At 46.1% G+C, this 22,473-nt stretch overlaps 1 protein-coding gene across 5 annotated transcripts; it reads right to left on the minus strand.

Moving 5' to 3' along the window:
• Nucleotides 1-14,767: 14,767 nt before the first annotated feature.
• LOC123170100 (formin-like protein 7) lies at nucleotides 14,768-18,823 on the minus strand. 5 transcript variants are annotated; one of them, XM_044587944.1, is made up of 5 exons: nucleotides 18,490-18,823; nucleotides 18,119-18,393; nucleotides 17,918-18,040; nucleotides 15,985-16,039; nucleotides 14,768-14,941 (listed from the first exon to the last, which is right to left on the minus strand). In XM_044587944.1, the coding sequence occupies exons 1-4, from the start codon at nucleotides 18,792-18,794 to the stop codon at nucleotides 15,990-15,992; spliced, it is 753 nt and encodes a 250-aa protein (XP_044443879.1). In that variant the 5' UTR covers nucleotides 18,795-18,823; the 3' UTR covers nucleotides 14,768-14,941; nucleotides 15,985-15,989. The 5 variants fall into 5 exon arrangements, 4 of the variants coding, with proteins under 4 accessions (XP_044443879.1, XP_044443882.1, XP_044443880.1 ...); XM_044587947.1 differs by lacking the exon at nucleotides 17,918-18,040; XM_044587945.1 differs by lacking the exon at nucleotides 14,768-14,941 and having other exon boundaries at nucleotides 14,948-16,039; nucleotides 17,918-18,029.
• Between the last annotated feature and the right edge of the window lie 3,650 nt (nucleotides 18,824-22,473).

The following is a 22,473-nucleotide window of genomic DNA, read 5'->3' on the forward strand; positions in this document are numbered from 1 at the left end:
AGTTCAACTTAAGAACTCCGGTTTGCAAAAAGAATCAACTCGAACGAAGCAACGAAAGTCAAACTGCGAAAGAAACAAGCTTCGTTTACTAGTCTGGATCTAGGTCAAATTTTACAGTAGCAAAAACTTGTTTGAGTAGGTTAAACGGAAAGAGAATTTCGAGACGAAACTCTAGGCGCTTGAATCGCCTGATTCCGATAAACGAGCGAGAAGTTAAACAGAAACGAAGATTCGATCAGAAATCGAATCTGAGAAAATAGCAGAAAAATCCGACGAAAAAGAAAAACGGACGAACGGTTAAAGAACGGACGTTCGTTAACAGAGAAAAACCAACGAACGCGTTCGTTAAAACGAACGGTTCGGTGAACGCTCGCAAAATAACAAAACCAAAAAAAACCGATCTAGGGTTTTTTTTAAACGAATGGTTTTTTTAACAAAACCGGCAACGAACGGGGCAGTACCTCGTCGGGGGCGGGGCTCGGCTGCTCCGGCGAGGGCGGCGGGGTGCGGCGGGTGCGGCGGGGCTCGGGGGGATGCGCGGGGTGGCGAGGGGCGGCGAGTGCGGCGAGCGGCGGCGGCTCGGGCTTCGGCTCCGGCGGCGGCGAGTGAGGCGGGTGCGGGCGGCGGCGGGCGAGGTGAGGTGAGAGGAGGGGGGCTATATATATAGGAGGGGGAGGGGGCGGTGGCTTGGGGGAGGGGGCGGCCGGGGAGGGTGCGGCGGCGGGACTCGGCGGCGGCGTCGTGCTCCCCTCGGTCTCCAGGGAGGAGATGGGCGCGGGGTGGGCCGGCCTGCGGCTCGGCTGGGCTCGGCCCAGCGGGCGGCGCGCAGTTTTTTTTTAAATACGTTCCGCGGAAAATAATTCGTAGAAAAATAAATAAAAGTCCAAAAAAGATAAAACAAATTTTCCCCGTCTAGTTAGAAAATCTAGAATAGGGTGAACATTTTTTTAACACAAAATAAATTTTTGAAAACATGCAATATTTTTAATGCAATTAAAATTGCAAATAAAATCCGAATAAATTCCAATAAATGATTTTAACACTTTTTCCTCCAGTATTTCAATTGTTTTGGAGAAGTCATATTTTCTCCTCTCGTTTATTTTTAAAATGAAATATTTTTCCGGAGAGAAAATAATTAAAACCAAAATCCTCGTTTTATTATTTGATGAAAATCAAATATGAAAATTCGAGAAAATCCCCAACTCTCTCCGAGGGTCCTTGAGTTGCTTAGGATTTATCGAGGATTTGTCAAAATGCAACAAAATATGAAATGCAATGATGATCTATGTATAACATACCAAATTGAAAATTTGGGATGTTACAAACCTACCCCCCTTAAGATGAATCTCGCCCTCGAGATTCGGGTTGGCTAGAAAACAGGTGGGAGTGGTCTTTCCGTAGATCTTCCTCTCGCTCCCAGGTGGCTTCATCTTCCGTGTGGTGACTCCACTGGACTTTGCAAAACTTGATAACCTTGCTGCGGGTAACTCGGCTGGCATACTCAAGAATCTTAACTGGTTTCTCCTCATAGGTCAAATCACTTTCCAGCTGAATCGCTTCCAGTGGCACAGTATCTCTCAGTGGTATCTCAGCCATCTCTGCGTGGCACTTCTTCAACTGAGAAACATGAAATACATCATGAACTCCAGACAATCCTTCGGGCAATTCCAGCTTGTAGGCAACCTCTCCCATACGTTCCACAACTCTGTATGGTCCGATAAAACGGGGCGCTAACTTTCCCTTAACTCCAAAGCGCTTCACTCCTCGAAGTGGTGATACTCGAAGATACACTCTGTCTCCGACTTCGTGAACTGTCTCCTTTCGTTTAGAATCAGCATAACTCTTCTGCCTGGACTGGGCTACCTTGAGCCTATCGCGAATCAACCTCACTTTCTGTTCAGACTCCTTAATCAAATCTGGTCCAAACAACTGACGGTCTCCAACTTCGTCCCATAACAACGGTGTTCTACACCTCCTTCCGTACAAGGCTTCGAAAGGGGCCATCTTCAAACTGGTCTGATAACTGTTGTTATAAGAAAACTCCGCATATGGCAAATTGTCGTCCCAACTAGATCCATAATCTAGTGCACAAGCTCTCAACATGTCCTCCAAAATCTGGTTGACTCTCTCGGTCTGTCCATCTGTCTGTGGGTGAAAAGCTGTACTAAATTCCAGCCTGGTTCCCAATGTTTCATGTAACTGCTTCCAAAACTTCGAGGTAAATTGGGTTCCTCTGTCTGATACAATGGTCCTCGGAACTCCATGCAAACATACGATCCTGGTCATGTATATCTTTGCCAACTTAGCACTGGTGTAAGTGGTCTTCACTGGAATAAAATGAGCCACTTTCGTCAAACGGTCGACTACAACCCATATCGAGTCATAGCCTGAACGAGTCCTGGGTAATCCTGTGATAAAATCCATGCCTATTTTATCCCACTTCCATTCGGGTATCGGCAATGGTTGTAGCAATCCTGCTGGCTTCTGATGCTCTGCCTTCACTCTCTGACATACATCACAAACTGCTACATACTCCGCAATATCCTTCTTCATTCCGGTCCACCAGAAAGTATTCTTCAGATCCAAATACATCTTGGTATTCCCTGGGTGAATCGAGTACGGTGAATCATGGGCTTCTTGCAAAATCAACTTCCTGATCTCCGGATCATTTGGCACATATACGCGGTCCTCAAACCATAAGGTATCGTGCTCATCCTCACGAAATCCCTTGGCTTTTCCTTTGCTCATCTTCTCCTTTATCTCTTCAATCTCCTTGTCTGTCTTCTGAGCTTCTCTGATCCTTTCCATCAAGGTAGACTGAATCTCCAATGTCGCTAAATAGCCTCTTGGGACTATCTCCAAACATAGCTCGCGAAGGTCCTCGGCTAACTCCTGAGGTAACTCTCCTGTCATGAGGGTGTTGACATGACTCTTGCGGCTCAACGCGTCTGCTACTACGTTAGCCTTTCCTGGGTGATAATGCAATCTCATATCATAGTCCTTAATGAGCTCCAACCATCTCCTCTGTCTGAGATTTAACTCCTTCTGCGTGAAAATATACTTCAAACTCTTGTGATCCGTGTACACCTCACAATGGTTTCCGATGAGAAAATGTCTCCATGTCTTCAATGCATGCACCACGGCTGCTAACTCCAGATCATGCGTAGCATAATTCTTCTCATGGGGTTTAAGTTGTCGTGAAGCATATGACACAACTCTTCCTTCCTGCATAAGCACTGCTCCAAGTCCTCGACGAGAAGCGTCACAATAAACTTCATAGTCCTTGCGTTGATCTGGCAGAATCAACACTGGTGATGTAACCAATCGTTTCTTCAACTCTTGGAAACTAGCTTCACATTCCTCAGTCCAATTGAATTTGGTGTCCTTCTTCAATAGCTCAGTCATGGGCTTAGCAATCCTCGAGAAATTCTCGATGAATCTCCGGTAGTATCCTGCAAGTCCAAGAAAACTCTGGATTTCTCCAACAGTCGTGGGTGATTCCCAACTTGTCACTGTGTCAACCTTGGCAGGGTCCACTGCTATTCCTTCTCCAGAAATAACATGTCCGAGGAATCCAACTTCCTTCAGCCAAAATTCACATTTGCTGAACTTGGCATATAACTGATGTTCTCTGAGCTTCTCAAGTACCAATCGTAAATGCTCCTCATGCTCTTCCTCATCCTTGGAAAAGATTAAAATATCATCAATGAACACCACGACGAACTTATCCAAAAACTCCATAAACACTTTGTTCATCAGGTTCATGAAATAGGCAGGTGCGTTAGTCAGACCAAATGACATAACGGTATACTCATACAATCCATATCTGGTGGTAAATGCCGTCTTGGGTATATCCTGCTCTCGAATCTTTAACTGATGGTATCCTGATCGTAGATCGATCTTGGAAAATACTTTAGCTCCTTGTAGGCGGTCAAACAAATCATTGATCATCGGCAGCGGGTACTTGTTTTTGATGGTCACTTCATTCAATCCTCGGTAATCAACAACCATCCTCAGCGATCCATCTTTCTTCTCCACTAGAAGTACTGGTGATCCCCAAGGTGACGAACTTGGGCGAATATAGCCTTTATCCAGTAACTCCTTGATCTGCTTCTTAATTTCCTCCAAATCCTTTGCGGGCATCCTGTACGGTCTCTTAGATATTGGCCCTGTGCCTGGCAAAAGTTCAATCAAGAACTCAATGTCTCTATCTGGTGGCATGCCTGGCAACTCTTCTGGAAATACATCCGGGTAATCCTTCACCACTGGTACTTCCTCCTGTACAACTCCTGATAAGGAATTCACTTGAGTCCTCTTCGGCATATGCCGGGATACATACTTGATCCTTTTTCCTTCCGGGGTGGTAAGCAAAATCGTCTTGCTGGCACAATCGATGTTTCCTCCATACAACGATAGCCAATCCATTCCCAAAATCACATCCAAACCTTGCGACTCCAAAACTATGAGGTCTGAGGGGAAAACATGCCTACCAATGGCCAATGGTATCTGAAAACATCCTTGGCTGGCCATATACTCTGCTCCTGGCGAGGTTACTAACATAGGGGTTTTGAGAACTTGGGTGGACATCTTAAACTTATTCACGAATCCCCTTGATATGTATGAATGCGATGCACCAGTATCGAAAAGAACGGTTGCAGTAAATGACTTAACCAAAAACTTACCTATTACTGCATCAGGCTGAGCTTCAACCTCCTCCACGCTCACGTGGTTCACATGTCCTTTGTTGAACGGGTTCGGCTTCTTCCCAGAGCTTCCATTGCCATTTCCATTTTGGGCTTCAGGACAATCAGTTGCATAGTGTCCAGCCTTCTGGCACTTGAAACAAGTAATGTGACTTAGATCCCTCTTGGTTGGGGTAGATGGGTTGGTGCGGTTCTGTCCGTTGCTTCCTCCATTCCCATTACCATTCTTGGAGCCATTATGGTTGTGCGAACTACCTCCTCCATGGGTATGCTGAAACTGTCCTCCCGGCTTCGGGGTAAATCGTGGCTTCTGCTGAGCTCCAGAATTGTACTTCCCTTGTCCATACTTCCTCTTACGGTTTTCAATCTGCTGTTGCTTCCCTTCAATCATGAGAGCTCTGTCTACCAGCTCCTGGTAGTTGTTGAAGGTTGCTACCATCAACTGCATACTCAGTTCATCATTCAGTCCTTCCAAAAACTTCTCCTGCTTGGCTGCATCTGTAGCAACGTCATCTGGGGCATAACGTGCTAACTTACTGAAATCCTCCACATACTGGCCTACGGTGCGTCCTCCTTGGCGTAGGTTGCGAAACTCGCACTTCTTCATAGCCATAGCTCCTGCTGAAACATGAGCTGTACGGAAAGCTTGCTGAAACTGGTCCCATGTGACAGTGTCAATAGGGTGCGTGGCTGTATAATTCTCCCACCATGATGCTGCGGGTCCATCAAGCTGATGTGCGGCAAAACGCACTCTTTCTGCATCTGTGCATCCTGCAGTGGTCAACTCCCTTCCAACTTTGCGGAGCCAATCATCTGCAACAATCGGCTCGGTGCTACTGGAAAACACCGGCGGGTTTAGCCTTAAGAAACGGGCTAAGTGATCAACAGGTGGTGGTGGCGGTGGGTTGTTGTTGTTGTTGCCTTGGTTCTGCACTAACACTTGCATCAGGGCATTCTGTTGCTGAATCAACTGGGTGATCTCTGGTGGGAGAACAAATCCGGTGTCGCGTCTCGGAGGCATCTGATAGGTTTAGAAAAGATGAGAGTTAAGAATAGAATGAGGTCTAGAGAGAAAACACTACCCATATGCTCATGAGACAAATACAATCAATATCACTCAATCAATTCAAACAAGGCAAAACAATCGATCTAACTAGCGTTACAAAGTGCTTGAACTATACTATTAAATGGGGGAAAACTACTACTGATATGGTGGTCTACTAGAAATTCTGATCCGTTGAAGACTCCATGATGTCTGCTCCAGCTTCGTCAACAAAGTCATCTTCACTTGGTTCCGAGTCGGTGTCGTCGATGATGATGTAGTTATCCGGACAAGTGCATTCGTCGACTTCTGCTTTTGGCACTGGATTTCCCATGAATACTCCAATCTTCTTCTCCAGGTCGTCATTCTTCCCTACTAGTGCGATGATTTCCTCCATATAATCCTCGCGTGTAGCCTTGAGTTCTTCTTGGAGCTCCTTGATCTTCGTCAATGCCTTCTTCAGTTCTTCCTTGTCCGTGCACATCTGGTTCTCCTGGCGACGAATATGTTGGTTTTGCTCCTGGATGAAAGCTGCAATTGATCCATCCTTCTTGGTTCTGATCATCTCCCATTGCGCGTCTCGGCGTCCACAAATTTGGTAAATTGTATCCTTAAGCTCCTGGTGATAGACTTCTCCAATGCGTCCCATGGCGATGTGTGCGGCCATGCTCTTCCCTAAACTCCAGGTTGGTGCTTCGAAAACCAATCTTATGGGTTCAGTAACTGGCACAAACGTCCTTCCTGGAATGTGAACTTGAATCTTCCAGCTCTCCTCTTCGGGTAATGTGGCGTTGTAGGTTCCGGTGATGCTTGGTATTCCTATGTTCAAATACTTAGTGACTTCCTTCAAGTGTCGACCAAAAGGCGTGTCTTCATCTGGTTGCATGAACTTGCTCCTTGCATCCGCCATTCCTAAAAGAGTAGAAAGTGGAGAGGGGTCAGAAATGAGAAGAGAGAAGCTTTCTAGGGCTTAAGCTTAGTGGTCGTGTCCTACAGTCAGCGTGTGCTCTGATACCAACTTTGTAGCGACCAGACCTCAAATGGTCTGTGCTGCTGTGCACCAGTGTCATCCCTGGATCAGTAATGCTGACACGCACAGTACAAATGGAGGATTTATAACAGAGTAGCAATCACACACTTATTACATCGAATATCTCCAAAGAGATTAAGTATGATAAACATGGCTTAAGGCCATCTAAAACGATAACAGCGGAAGACTTGGAAGATAAGTGAGTCCATCAACTCCAGCGGCATCACTGAGTATAAGACCACGACCTAAGGCACCTTACTCGTCGTCTGAAAAGTCTGCAACATGAAACGTTGCAGCCCGAAAATGGGTCAGCACATAGAATATGCTGGCAAAGTAACACATAGAGGACAATGAACAATAATAAGGCTATACTACATGCATATATGGCTGGTGGAAAGCTCTATGGTTCAGTTTTAAGCGAAAAGCCAATTTTTCCCTACTTCAAAGGAATAAATTTTATTTAACTATCATGGTGGTTGTTAAACATTGAGAAGGTACCTCCAACTCAATCCCAATTAAGTGTCATCATTAACCCACAAAATTAATTAAAAGTAACATGGTGATGAGATTCAAATGATAATCCAGGTACTAGATACTCAAGTTGTCCATAACCGGGGACACGGCTAACCATGATTAGTTTGTACACTCTGCAGAGGTTTGCGCACTTTTCCCCACAAGACTCGATCGCCTCCGTTTTATTTCTCGCACTGCATGGTGTTTGAGAAACGGATGACCGAGACACAGTCTTTCAGAAACAATCACTCTTTACTCTGGATGGACCGGTACACCTACTTTCCCCTACATCTGCTAGCCCACCTCTTCAAGAGATCATGTAACCTACTCAACTATGCTAGAGCCCATAATAGCTTGTGGCTGCACACGGAAGTTTCTAGCATGAATAATCTTATGATCCCTTTGAGCCTGGGTGGCGGTCCTTATACAAACAGACAACACTGGATTCTCCAGGTGCCTCAATCCACCCAGATGTGAGTTTTAGTTGCCACCTTAGGTAAACCATTATTAACAATCTCACATCTGTCATGAATATCTCTCAAACCCAAATCCACGTCTACGAGCATAGCATGGCAATATAATAGCAACGTAGAAGTAACTCCCAAGGGTTTGATAATAAAACAGGTAATAGGTACTACCTCAACTACTTCCCAGAACCCACAGTTTAATTAGATCCTAATCATGCAATGTTTGAGGAATAGATCTAATGCAATAAAAACTGGGTATGGAAGGTATGATCAAAGTGTTACTTGCCTTGCTGATGATCCGCAAAACCTAGCGATTCGAAGTAACAAGCGGCACACTCCGGGTACTCTATCGCAAACAAACAAGCAAACAATCAGTACTCATCTAATGCACAGGTAAAACTCGAATGAAAGATCCAACCAGAAAGTTCAACTTAAGAACTCCGGTTTGCAAAAAGAATCAACTCGAAAGAAGCAACGAAAGTCAAACGGCGAAAGAAACAAGCTTCGTTTACTAATCTGGATCTAGGTCAAATTTTATAGTAGCAAAAACTTGTTTGAGTAGGTTAAACGGAAAGAGAATTTCGAGACGAAACTCTAGGCGCTTGAATCGCCTGATTCCGATAAACGAGCGAGAAGTTAAACAGAAACGAAGATTCGATCAGAAATCGAATCTGAGAAAATAGCAGAAAAATCCGACGAAAAAGAAAAACGGACGAACGGTTAAAGAACGGACGTTCGTTAACAGAGAAAAACCGCACGAACGCGTTCGTTAAAACGAACGGTTCGGTGAACGCTCGCAAAATAACAAAATCGAAAAAAAAACCGATCTAGGGTTTTTTTTAACGAAAACAAAACCGGCACGAACGGGGCAGTACCTCTTCGGGGCGGGGCTCCGGCGGGGCTCGGCTGCTCCGGCGAGGGCGGCGGGGTGCGGCGGGGCGGCGAGGGGCGGCGAGCGGCGGCGGCTCGGGCTTCGGCTCCGGCGGCGGCGAGCGAGGCGGGTGCGGGCGGCGGCGGGCGAGGTGAGGTGAGAGGAGGGGGCTATATATATAGGAGGGGGAGGGGGCGGTGGCTTGGGGGAGGGGGCGGCCGGGGAGGCGTGCGGCGGCGGGACTCGACGGCGGCGTCGTGCTCCCCTCGGTCTCCAGGGAGGAGACGGGCGCGGGGTGGGCCGGCCTGCGGCTCGGCTGGGCTCGGCCCAGCGGGCGGCGCGCAGTTTTTTTTTTAAATATGTTCCGCAGAAAATAATTCATAGAAAAATAAATAAAAGTCCAAAAAAGATAAAACAAATTTTCCCCGTCTAGTTAGAAAATCTAGAATAGGGTGAACATTTTTTTAACACAAAATAAATTTTTGAGAACATGCAATATTTTTAATGCAATTTAAAATTGCAAATAAAATCCGAATAAATTCCAATAAATGATTTTTAACTCCTTTTCTCCAGTATTTCAATTATTTTGGAGAAGTCATATTTTCTCCTCTCGTTTTTATTTTTAAAAATGAAATATTTTTCCGGAGAGAAAATAATTAAAACCAAAATCCTCGTTTTATTATTTGATGAAAATCAAATATGAAAATTCGAGAAAATCCCCAACTCTCTCCGAGGGCCCTTGAGTTGCTTAGGGTTTATCGAGGATTTGTCAAAATGCAATAAAATATGATATGAAATGATGATCTATGTATAACATACCAAATTGAAAATTTGGGATGTTACAGGTCGGGGACGAGCGATGGTCTTTTCCTACCAATCTATCCCCCTAGGAGCATGCGTGTAATACTTTGCTTTGATAACTTGTAGATTTTTGCAATAAGTATATGAGTTCTTTATGACTAATGTTAAGTCCATGGATTATACGCACCCTTCTTCCTTCCACCATTGCTAGCCTCTCTAATACCGCGCACTTTTCGCCGGTATCATAAACCCACCATATACCTTCCTCAAAACAGCCACCATACCTACCTATCATGGCATTTCCATAGCCATTCCGAGATATATTGCCATGCAACTTTCCACCGTTCCATTTATTATGACACGCTCCATCATTGTCATATTGCTTTGCATGATCATGTAGTTGACATCGTATTTGTGGCAAAGCCATCGTTCATAATTCTTTCATACATGTCACTCTTGATTCATTGCATATCCCGGTACACCGCCGGAGGCATTCATATAGAGTCATATTTTGTTCTAAGTAAGTTGTAATTGTTGAGTTGTAAGAAAATAAAAGTGTGATGATCTTCATTTTTAGAGCATTGTCCCAAGTGAGGAAAAGGATGATGGAGACTATGATTCCCCCAAAAGTCGGGATGAGACTCCGGACGAAAAAAAAGAGGGCATAAAAAAAGAGAAAAGGCCCAAATAAAAAAAATGAGAGAAAAAGAGAGAAGGGACAATGTTACTATCCTTTTACCACACTTGTGCTTCAAAGTAGCACCATGATCTTCATGATAGAGAGTCTCTCATTTAGTCACTTTCATATACTAGTGGGAATTTTTCATTATATAACTTGGTTTGTATATTCCAATGATGGGCTTCCTCAAAATGCCCTAGGTCTTCGTGAGCAAGCGTGTTGGATGCACACCCACTTAGTTTCTTTTGTTGAGCTTTCATATACTTATAGCTCTAGTGCATCCGTTGCATGGCAATCCCTACTCACTCACATTGATATCTATTTATGGGCATCTCCATAGCCCGTTGATACGCCTAGTTGATGTGACACTATCTTCTCCCTTTTTTGTCTTCTCCACAACCACCATTCTATTCCACATATAGTGCTATATCCATGGCTCACGCTCATGTATTGCGTGAAGATTGAAAATTTTTGAGAACGTCAAAAGTATGAAACAATTGCTTGGCTTGTCATCGGGGTTGTGCATGATTTAAATAATTTGTGTGGTGAAGATAGAGCATAGCCAGACTATATGATTTTGTGGGGATAACTTTCTTTGGCCATGTTATTTTGAGAAGACATGATTGCTTTGTTAGTATGCTTGAAGTATTATTATTTTTATGTCAATATTAAACTTTTGTCTTGAATCTTTCGGATCTGAATATTCAAACCACAATTAAGAAGAATTACATTGAAATTATGCCAAGCAGCACTCCGCATCAAAAATTCTGTTTTTATCACTTACCTACTCGAGGACGAGCAGGAATTAAGCTTCGGGATGCTTGATACGTCTCCAATGTATCTATAATTTTTGATTGCTCCATGCTATATTATCTACTGTTTTGGACATTATTGGGCTTTATTATTCACTTTTATATTATTTTTGGTACTAACCTATTAACCGGAGGCCCAGCCCAGAATTGTTGTTTTTTGCCTATTTCAGAGTTTCGCAGAAAAGGAATATCAAACAGAGTCCAAACGGAATGAAACCTTCGGGAACGTGATTTTTAGGAAGAATATGATCCAGGAGACTTGGACCCTACGTCAAGAAACAAAAGAGGAGGCCACGAGGTAGGGGGCGCGCCTACCCCCCAGGGCACGCCCTCCACCCTCGTGGGCCCCCTGTTGCTCCACCGACGTACTCCTTCCTCCTATATATACCTACGTACCCCCAAACGACCAGATACGGAGCCAAAAACCTAATTCCACTGCCGCAACCTTCTGTACCTATGAGATCCCATCTTGGGGCCTGTTCCGGAGCTCCGCCGGAGGGGGCATCCATCACGGAAGGCTTCTACATCAACACCATAGCCTCTCCGATGAAGTGCGAGAAGTTTACCTCAGACCTTCGGGTCCATAGTTAGTAGCTAGATGGCTTCTTCTCTCTTTTTGGATCTCAATACAATGTTCTCCCCCTCTCTCGTGGAGATCTATTCGATGTAATCTTCTTTTGCGGTGTGTTTGTTGAGACCGATGAATTGTGGGTTTATGATCAAGTTTATCTATGAACAATATTTGAATCTTCTCTGAATTCTTTTATGTATAATTGGTTATCTTTGCAAGTCTCTTCGAATTATCAGTTTGGTTTGGCCTACTAGATTGATCTTTCTTGCAATGGGAGAAGTGCTTAGCTTTGGGTTCAATCTTGTGGTGTCCTTTCCCTGTGACAGTAGGGGCAGCAAGGCACGTATTGTATTGTTGCCATCGAGGATAACAAGATGGGGTTTTTTATCATATTGCATGAATTTATCCCTCTACATCATGTCATCTTGCTTAAGGCGTTACTCTGTTTTCATGAACTTGATACTCTAGATGCATGCTGGATAGCGGTCGATGAGTGGAGTAATAGTAGTAGATGCAGGCAGGAGTCGGTCTACTTGTCTCGGACGTGATGCCTATATACATGATCATACCTAGATATTCTCATAACTATGCTCAATTCTGTCAATTGCTCAACAGTAATTCGTTCACCCATCGTAAAATACTTATGCTCTTGAGAGAAGCCACTAGTGAAACCTATGGCCCCCGGGTCTATCTTCATCATATTAATCTGCCAACACTTAGTTATTTCATTTGCTTTTTTACTTTGCTTTTATTTTACTTTGCATCTTTATCACAAAAATACCAAAAATATTATCCTATCATATCTATCAGATCTCACTCTCGTAAGTGACTGTGAAGGGATTGACAACCCCTTATCGCGTTGGTTGCGAGGATTTATTTGTTTTGTGTAGGTGCGAGGGACTCGCGCGTAGCCTCCTACTGAATTGATACATTGGTTCTCAAAAACTGAGGGAAATACTTACGCTACTTTGTTGCATCACCCTTTCCTCTTCAAGGGAAAACCAACGCAGTGCTCAAGAGGTAGCAGGCTCCTGAGACGCGGCCTTGTTGAGCCCTAGGACGTCGATGCAGACGCGTAGCCCGACATCCTCGCCTGGATGGGGAGCTGCGCCTGGTGAGCGGCGGTCGCCGCGCATGGCCCTTGCGTCTTGTAGCTCCTGAGTGGTCTTGGTGATGAACTCCTGAGCGGTGGGCGCTCCTCGGCCTGTGTTCTCCTGAGGGGAACGTGCCATGAAGCATGCCTCCAAGTGGTGCCCGAGCGCCTCCCTCGTGATGTTGGCAAGGTCTGAGGCCCTCCAGAAGAGAGCCCTCGAGCCCTGCCTGAGAAGGGCGCCGGGCGCGCTTTCCTATGCGATGAAGGGAGGCGCCCCAGGTGCAGGCGCTGATCCTGACGAGGCACCACTCACGACGCCACCCTCCTGAGGTCATGCACGGCGTAGATGCTTCTTCTTCTTGGGGGTAGCCTCGGGAGGGCACTCGCCCTTGCTGTCGGGGTCGTCGATTGTTGCAGCTTGGAAGGCACGCTCGAGGGAGCACACCGCGTCTCTTAATTCGCACGGGACTGTGATGATTCCGCCGCTTCCTGGCATCTTGAGGACATTGTAACCGTGGTGTGTCACAGCCATGAACTTGGCCAGGGCTGGATACCCGAGGATGGCATTGTACGGTAGACGGATGTGCGTGACGTCGAAGTCGACGAGCTCGGTGCGGTAGTTGTTGCGTTCTCCGAAGGTGACGGGAAGGCGAACCTGCCCGGTCGGGGTAGTGGAGCCGTCGGACACTCCTGAGAAAGGCTTGGTGAGCTGAAGCTGGTCATACGGCACTTGGAGGTTGTCGAACGTGTCGACAGATAGGATGTTGTGCCCCGCGCCGCCATCGATGAGGGTCTTGGTGACTTGCACGTCGTTGATGACTGGTGAACAAAGCATCGGGAGGGCGCCAGCGGTAGCCGCGCACTTGAGCTGATCTGCCGAGCTGAATGTGATGGCGCACTTGGACCATTTGAGCGGGCGCGTGGCCTCGAGCTTGGGGAGGACTGCATTCACTTCGCGAGCAAAATGTTTGAAGATACGCTGCGAGGCTGGGGCTTGAGCTCCGCCTAAGATGCAGGCGATAGCACGCGGCTCCTGGAAGCCCCCAGCCCCCTCGTCTTGATGGTGGTCGTCATTCCTTCTTGGTGGTGGAGGTAGTGGAGGAAGACCGGCGTTGCCCTGAGGACAATCCTCACGAGGATGATCCCTCCAGGCGCCCTCGCGAGGCTGATCCTGCCAGCGGTCCTCACAAGGCCGGTGGCGCCACTCCTGCCGCGGGCCACGGTCATCCCAGCGTCCGCCGCCACGTCCTCCTCCTCGGCCGTAGCCCCGATTGATGCGCTCGGGGCGTCGACCGAAGCGTCCTTCTCGAATGGCTCTGTGCTCTTTGACAGTCGTTGGTGTTGTGGCTATGCAGGTTATGGAAGGCGCAGAACGGTCGGCTGCTCTTGGATGACTCGGGCTGGTCTCTGCCGCGCTTGGTGTCTGGCTCCGCCGCGAGCACGGCTGCTCCCTTTGCGCTTCACGTCCTTGGCCTTGACTTTCTTCTCCTCCGGGTCCGCAGCCAGGAGCTCGAGGAGGGAGAGGCGCCCCCCCTCAGCTCTTGCGCACTTGGTCGCCAGGCTCACTACAAGAAATATGTCAACTTGTGACCTTGACTATTGGTCACTGAATGGTCATTATTTTCCATTTGTGACCTTTTTGTGACAAAAACAGATGGTTAAAAGATGGCAGTCGTAAACTGAAATTAACGACCTTCTCTGTGAGAAGGTCGTAGACGTTTACGACTAAAATATGCCTACTGTTTTGTTTTGGTCATTAGCAGCCTCCCCAGGCCACGTAGGCATCCGACGTGGCAATCTGATGTGGCACAAGAATCAGCCTGATCCAATTCGGTGTTTATATGGGCCGAGCCCATTAATTCGGCCTTTATAATATTTATTTTTCCTATTAATTTTTGCTAGCTACATGGGCTGGCCCAGCAATTCGGCCTTTTTATTTCTAGATGCGGCCTTTTACAGCGTATGATCTTTTATTTTTTGCCATTTTATTTTCCACAGTTTTACATTTGTCCCAAATATCATAATATCATACACTGGTCCCACACGTCAGAAATTTCAAATGTGCTCAAATTATTTTGATAAGTGGGACGCACGAGTCATGTTTCCATTGCACACATTTTCAAATCACATACATAATTACTAGTTCATGTGAAACAGAAATTGTAATTCTGAAACATACATGAAATTCACAAACAGAGAGAAGATACATTAATTCACATACATAATTACTATTTCATTCACAAACAGAGAGAAGATACATTAAATTCCCAGATAACCCAGCTATTATTACATAACTTGCTATATAAGAATGTCTTGGAGCTTCTTTGAACATCTTTCGTCTTGAATTTACTCAAAATATCTGCCAAGAAGAAAATAGAACAGCAAGGATAGGGTGAATAACAACAACAACAGGTGATGGGGTGCTATTCCATCTAAACAAGAGACTGAACCCAACAAGCTAGATTCATTCAGCATCATCAACAATTCAGTAAAGTACTGCAATTTAGAACTGATGAGAAAAAACAACTACACGACTTCATAACTGAACATATTCAAGTAAAAATTGTACAAGTTACATTCCAGTAAACAAACTGTACACGTTGACGATTCCCTGCTGCATATACATATCACTTGTGTCATGTTTGGGGGTTCAGAATGTACACAACATGTTTATGGTAGATGAACTGCAGCTGCTAGGAATAGTAAAGCAAAGATGTACTGCCACTAATCAGCAAAAACATAACATTTTCTCAGAGTTAATGATAGAACATGGATAAAGATGGAAACAAAAAATATTTCTAATCTTGGAACCCAACATATCAAATCAAAACGAGAGAGGGGCAGAGGTGGCGTGGAGGAGAAAGGACCTTGAGCTGCTGCTCCTCTCCATGGTTGTGTGTCACCCTCCATCTCCTGACTATGATCATCAACATCTACTACTAACAACTCCCTGTGCAATCCTACATTGCAGTAAAAATTCCTCGCCCTCCATTTACTCGCTTTACAGTACTCCTAATGCTTGGAGTAGTTCAAGCAGTACTGCAGTAAAACTACTCCTAATGCTACAGCAGTTAACAGCAAGGGAAATTACTGTGATGTTCAAAATTTACAGTAAACACTCCACCCCACTGAATATTACTAAAACTTAATAGAATTTAACTAAGCTTTTCAGTTTCAGAATATGAAAGTCAGAAAATAAGCTTGCAAGCAAGTTTATGTAAGTAATGCACACTGGAGTACAATACTTCTACGAATTTCTGCAAATAATTCATGATTTTCTAACTACTCCAAGATGTCCAATTAATTAACTGGAAAAGTAACTAAACTTGCAAATTGAGAAAATCTTGTCAGACCACTTGCAATATCTTCGGTGACAGTACCATGTTCAGAACAAATACTTACAATATCTACTGCAAGAACTTGTTTACTCCTGCATATTTGCTTGCATGTTCAGAATCTGCAAATATTCAGAAGCATGTTTAGAACACTTACTGAAAAGTACTGTTAAATGTTGAAAAGTTAAATCTTGTTCAATCTCGTTAAATACTCCAAGAAAAATTACTCCGCACAAATACAGTTCAATCTTGTTAAATACTCTTAAGCAAAATTACTGGAGTACTAGAGTACTACAATTTAAATGTAATCCAAGCAAATTGAGAAGTTAACAGTACTACTGCTAACTTGGAGTAGCTTTGACTATGTACAGAGCATGATGGAGGGTCTAGCTTACTGCTGCTACTCCACATATCTAATTTCACTTAACAGAGCAAGATGGAGTAACCCAAAAAAATTAACAGAGCAAGCAAATGTACTCTAAATGGCAGTTCACCAGAGATTTTCAAGTTAAAAATACTCCCAGGGGTAAACAACAATGACATGAACGAAGTAAAGGATGGATGTTGTAAATTAATCCAGTAATTCTTTTTTGTTCTCATATTTTTCACCCTCTAGACACTGCCTAGAGCGCTTACAAGATGACAAAGTTAATTTTGCATAACACATATGGATTCTTATCTTCTTCGGTAAGGGGGGCACATTTACAGCTAATCTATTATATTATTAAAAAGTAACCATGTATTGATGTCTCCATACCCCATATGATTTCTAGACTGCCATGCAAAGCAATGAGTTGAGTCCAATTCCTACACGGCCATGGACCTGTAAAAAAAAAAGAAAACTACGCCTATATATGACATACGTTCCCAAACAGCCTAGCAAAGCGAGGCAAACAAGCTGTGGATCCAAATTATAATGGCCGAGAACTAACAAAAATTTCTCACGTAATATGTGAAACACGCACATATTCGTTTGCACATCCAAAGTGTGTCACGTACTGGAGATGCCTCTGACCGAGAAGTGCAAATTAGAATCACAAATGGAAGGACACTTCCATCAGCATCTTTGCTATTCAAAAAAATCATCACGTTTGTTGTACTGACACACAATCAGTTTCCAATTATATCTCAAAACCAATCAACACAAGCTAGCCACACTACACATCCCAGCTAATTGCAACTTGGCGTTGTAAGCAATAATCGGCAAGCCTTTGCTCTGCCTCAGGCCTCAGTCGACAGAACAAAACAAGGCAGGAGATACTGCAGAAAGCAAAGCTGCCTTGCGGTTTTAAACAAATTACTATCACGAACGGGATGGAGTCGCCTCAAAACAGATGCTATTATTGGCACACTGATTAATAAGAATGGAAGCAGCAGGTGGAGAAATCAATTTTTGAAACTTGTTTCTCCTAACTTGCAATACTGCAATATGGCATCATGTCAACTATTTACATAAAGGAAAGAGAAATAGACAGATAATGCAGCTACCCTACTAATGTGCAGGAAAGAAGTGGTGACTGAATAATGTGTTGCACTACACATGCTAGTTTGCAGAACAGTCCCACGCCTATTACATTACTAGAGCAATTTCATTACTAGAGCCTCTGCTTGGGGATAAAAAAAATGAGCAGATTGTAATGTATTTGAATCAAGATCCTTTCAGAAACTAGCTAGTATGAAGAGGAAAATCAAGCAAAACTGTCACAGGTCTTGAGCGCTTCAGATCCTAGTGGCTGGCTACTTTAACAGTATTTATTACAAGTAAAAAAACACAGCAGAAATCCTAGACAGTGAAGAACATATTCAGCACGCACGCTGATTAATCACTTGACACACAATGCAATGCAATGCAACGCAAGCAGCAGGTAGCTAGAAGTTAACAAGACAATAAATAAATCCTTGACAGTGGAGAACATATTCAGCACGCACGCTCACTGATTAATCACTTAAGCAAAATGAATAGATATCCCCTTTCTCCATGGAGAGGGCGGACCCGAGACCTTGGAATAGATCCCTGATTGAATGAACAACGCAATACAGAGCCAGAGCGGAGAGCTGGAGGCGAACGGCCTGGCTGGTGGGCGCACTGGAGAAGAGAGCTGCTACTGCAAGCTGGAGAGACGCTGGATAGAAGAATTTCAAGATCGATCTTAACTCGCGGGAACAAGCACGGACCTAAAATCGATGGAGCCGGGATATACCTCGGGTGCCGAGCGGAGCGACACCGTGGGGGTGCTGCTGGAGTCGATTGAGCCCGACAGCGAACAGAGACGGCGGGAGGACACGTTGACGGAGACGGAGCTCTGTCCGCAAAGCAGACGAAGCAGGGGAGGCCATGGCGAGGAGGCAAACGTCGGCGGCGCTTGGACTTGGGCGAGGCTTCGGCTCAGCGGCGCCAGAACGGCAAGGAGGGACTTTGCATCGGGGTGGCGCGCTGCAAGGTCGGGGACGCGAGCGTCCATGGCGGCGAAGTGCACTGTTTGAGACAGAGAGAGAAATCGAGATGTGAGAGAGAGAGAAAGGAGGAAGAAAGAGAGCACGGGAAGAAGAGAACAGAGAAGAAGGGTGGTACTCGTCTGCTGGCTCCGGCAAGCTGTGGCTAGTGGTCGCCGGCGGCGGCGTGCAAAAACACAGGAGGAGCTCCTCTCGTGGGGCTCGGGCGCGGGGAATCGTGGGAGGAGGCTGCGAGGATGGGCGCACTCGGGCGCTCGCTCCATCTCCTCGGGCGTAGAGGTGGCCGGGAGATGCGGAGAGGGGAGGGAGAGACGAGGTCGGCGGTGGTGGGTGAGGAGGACGGCGAGGTCGGCGGTGGGTGGGAGAGGACTGGATCGGGAGGGGGCGGGTACGGGGAGGAGGTGGCGGCGGCGGCGGGGACATTGGGAGCAGGGAGGAGGGGTGCGATGGGGATCTGATCTAGGGTTTGGGCTGCGGGGGGAGGGGGGAGGGGGTATCTCCTTTTTTTCTGTAGATAGATGGATGGACGGATGTGGAGATATGTATGGATGGATGGCTGGATGGGCGCCATGTCATCGATCCGTGGGAAGAGTTTGATTGGTTCAGAAAATCAGTTATCTAAAATAGTTTTCAAATACTAAAAATAGAGGGATTTTGTGAAGTAGCTATCAAAACTATTTTGCAAAAAGGCATCACACAAATTTTCACTCAAGTTATACCACATTTTATGGATGAGCACCATTTTCTATGCATTTCTTATTTTCTATCTATTTTTAATCATTTTTTCGAGTGCCTGAAATGAGGTTTTTTCATGAAGGAACTACCATATATTTGTTGCAAAATTGTACCAAATCAATTTTCTAAAATACTAGGACATATTTAATGCACAATTGACCAAATGGTTGGGTGTAAAAAGTTTTGATCCACCTCTCGTGAAAAAGACAAATTCCCGCCGATTCAGCTCGAAGCGGGTCAAATTTGAACTGTAGCTACCTCGTAGTTTGCTCTTTATTTTTTTTCCAAAAATCATTTCTAGGTACATAAGTATCTATTTAATCAGAGAAACACCAAAAAAATCCAAGATTCAACCACTAGCTAGGAACGGTCAAGCCCGCTGTTTTGACCGCATTTTGAAACGGGCATAAAAAATTTAAAAAAAATCAAAAAATGGAAAACCTTCGCATTGTGTCATTATATGTGACCATGTTTCTAGGAAAAATAATAAACTTGTAATATGGCAATTATTTTTAAAAAGTGTTCTCAGAAATGAGCTATCATGCGTGAAGATTCATGGCTTTCAAGCCAAATGATCAATCTTATGGCCACATTCTTGGCATAGTTTGTTCAAATGATCTCATATTGTGCACAAGGGTGCATCTTGGAATTCCAAACAATGTTGCCTAAGGGAGTTTTCATTTTCTTTGCACGGAAAATACATTTTCCATTTTCCGAGTGACCGAAATGAGTTTTTTTGTGAAGGAACTACCATATATTTGTTGCAAAATTGGACCAAATCAATTTTCTAAAATACTAGGCCATATTTAATGCACAATTGACAAAATGGTTGGGTGTAAAAAGTTTTGATCCAACTCTCGTGAAAAAGACAAATTCCCGCCGATTCAGTTGGAAGCGGGTCAAATTTGAACTGCAGCTGCCTCATAGTTTACTATTATAAAAAAAATCATTTATAGTTACATAAGTACCTATTTAATCATAAATACATGGTTTGGTGGCGATACGTCGAGGTTTGGACGGTGGCCGAGGGCCCCAGCTCTAGAGCGCGTAAACTCGCATGCCCGCCGCGTGGTCACCGCATGACCGTGTTGTTGCCATGTGTTCTGGGCGGCCTAGGCATGTCTAGTGGGTTGGGCACTCCCCAGGTAGGTGCTAGGAAGAAAACCACAACATAAGTTCTCACGAGGAGACCGATCGATGCTCAAACATGAATAAGCAGCCAAGTGTTTGATTAGCGGTACGGGAAATCCACATGGCTAATGGGCGTGAGTTTTGGCTGAGGATGATCAGTTACTAAGAAGACCGTCTTCACAAATTTTCAGCTCAAAAGGAGGAGCCTAGGTGGTACTTGCTTTGCAAAGTACCACACTGTACATAAATACGAATATTGAAGCTGGGCTCAAAATAATGAATGGATTGAGCTGGCATTTGGTGGAGGATGGTTATTTGGGCATAGGAAAGCACTGTAGAAAATGGATACCATTTGGACATGCCAAAGTGGTACTTCCTTCACAAAGTGTTTTTCTGAACAGAATAGGAAAACGAATATTTTTGAATTATTTTTTAACTAGGCAAGGAAGGTTTTTTACATATTTGACGAAGATATGACCCAAAGAATTTAGGGATAATTAGATTTATGCCCCTAGTGGGACACAACTAGGGGCATAAATCTAATTATCCCAAGAATTTATGAGATTTTTTTGGGAATTTTGGGAATGACAGAAATATAGGTTGCTTCACAACCTAGGGCAAAAACTGCCACATGGACATGACACATAGGCAAAACTGATGAGGTGGCTCCTAGTCATAGCAACCCACCACAATTTACAAGGTTATGACCATCTATATTGGTCATGATCAGCTAGAAATAAGGCAGCGGACTAGTGCTATCTGCTTTATGACCATTTCGTGTAAGGAAATTACGACATTTCTGACCAAAATGGTCGTTATAGTTTAGGGTTTGGAGCCCCCCGAACAGCTTTTGACCAATTGGTCTGAAATGGTCATAGATCTATGACCAATTCTTCCAGGGTCACTGACAGAAGGTCACTAGTTAACATATTTCTTGTAGTGGCTGAACAGCTCCAGGGACGTGCACAACTCCTCGTGGATGGCGAGCTCCTCCTTCATCTTGACGTCGCGGACGCCATCAGAGAACGCGGAGATGATGGCCTCGTCCGTCACCTTGGGAATCTTGAGGCGAACGTTGTTGAAGCACTGGATGTACTTCTGGAGGGTCTCTCCTGGTTGTTGCTTGACGCAGCATAGGTCACCCGCAGCCGGTGGGCAGTCGCGAGTGCCCTGGAAGTTGGCAACGAAAGGGTCGAGCATCTCGTTCCAGGAGGAGATCGAGCCTGGAGGCAGGTTCAGGAGCCAAGAGCGGGCACCATCCTTGAGAGCCATGGGGAACCAGTTCGCCATGACTTTCTCGTCGCCGTTGGCCGCCTCGATGCTCAGCTCGTAGAGTTGCAGGAACTCCGTGGGGTCGGGGGTGCCGTCGTAGCGAGGAGGCAGATCCGGCTTTTACTTGCCCGGCCAGGCGACGCTACGCAGCTCGGGGGTGAAGGCGCGGCAGCCGGCCATGGTCACCAGGGCCCATCTTGGAGGTGGGGCTTGGTCATGGCGCCCGCGCGCCGCCACGGCAAGCGGCACGGGGCCTGCCACAGCAAGCGGTCCTGGCGTGGCGGTGCGGGGAGTGGTGGAGCGTTCTCTTGTGGTCGAGGGACTTCTTGACAGCTTCTTTCTTCACCCGCGGGCGCCGGACGCGGTGGGTAGCGCCGTGGAGCCGCGCACCTTGGCGCCAGGGCGCCGTCTTGGTGTAGAGGTGGTGGAGGTGCTCGGTGAGCTACGTTGCCCGTCGTTGGCGGAGGGCGAGGCAGCGAGAGGGACTGCGCAGGGGAGCCCCCTGCGGCGCTGACAAGCTCGGCGATGCGGTCGAGCCAGTCCTCGTAGAGGTTGTCAACGGGGTGGTATCGCAGGAGCTCGTGTGCCATGAGGAGCACGGCCCGCGCGTCCGTGGGAGCGCGACGAGCGTGAGACAACGAACCAGCGGGAGTCAGCGACGGAGTGGCGGTGCGGCCGTCCTGCCGCACCGAGGGGTGCAACGAGGAGGCTTGCTACTCGTTCCCCGCCAGGCCGGTGGCGGCGTTGGCGGCAGGCGTCGTAGAACGACGGGGTGGCCCGCCGACGCGAGCCGTCTGAGCAACGCGGGTGGCGAGGGCAGCCCGGCGCTCAACGCGAGCGCGGCGTGCGTCCGCCATGGAGACGATGAAGCAACGGGACGCGGGGCGACGGAAGGGAAGCTTCGGCGCCCCCCTACCTGGCGCGCCAAATGCCGGATCACGGGTTCCGGCAAAACCCTCAAGGT

This window comes from Triticum aestivum, chromosome 7D (assembly GCF_018294505.1).
Source record: "Triticum aestivum cultivar Chinese Spring chromosome 7D, IWGSC CS RefSeq v2.1, whole genome shotgun sequence".
Classification (NCBI taxonomy): Eukaryota; Viridiplantae; Streptophyta; class Magnoliopsida; order Poales; family Poaceae; genus Triticum; species Triticum aestivum.

Bases quoted from the DNA above. Each gene is read 5' to 3' on its own strand.
- LOC123170100 (XM_044587944.1), bottom strand. From the start codon at position 18,794: ATGTCCCCGCCGCCGCCGCCACCTCCTCCCCGTACCCGCCCCCTCCCG. The intron at 18,394-18,489 runs GTACCACCCTTC...TGTCTCAAACAG, and splicing joins TTGCCGGAGCCAGCAGACGA to TGCACTTCGCCGCCATGGAC. The intron at 16,040-17,917 runs GTCTCGGGTCCG...GAATATTTGCAG, and splicing joins AATCAGGGATCTATTCCAAG to ATTCTGAACATGCAAGCAAA.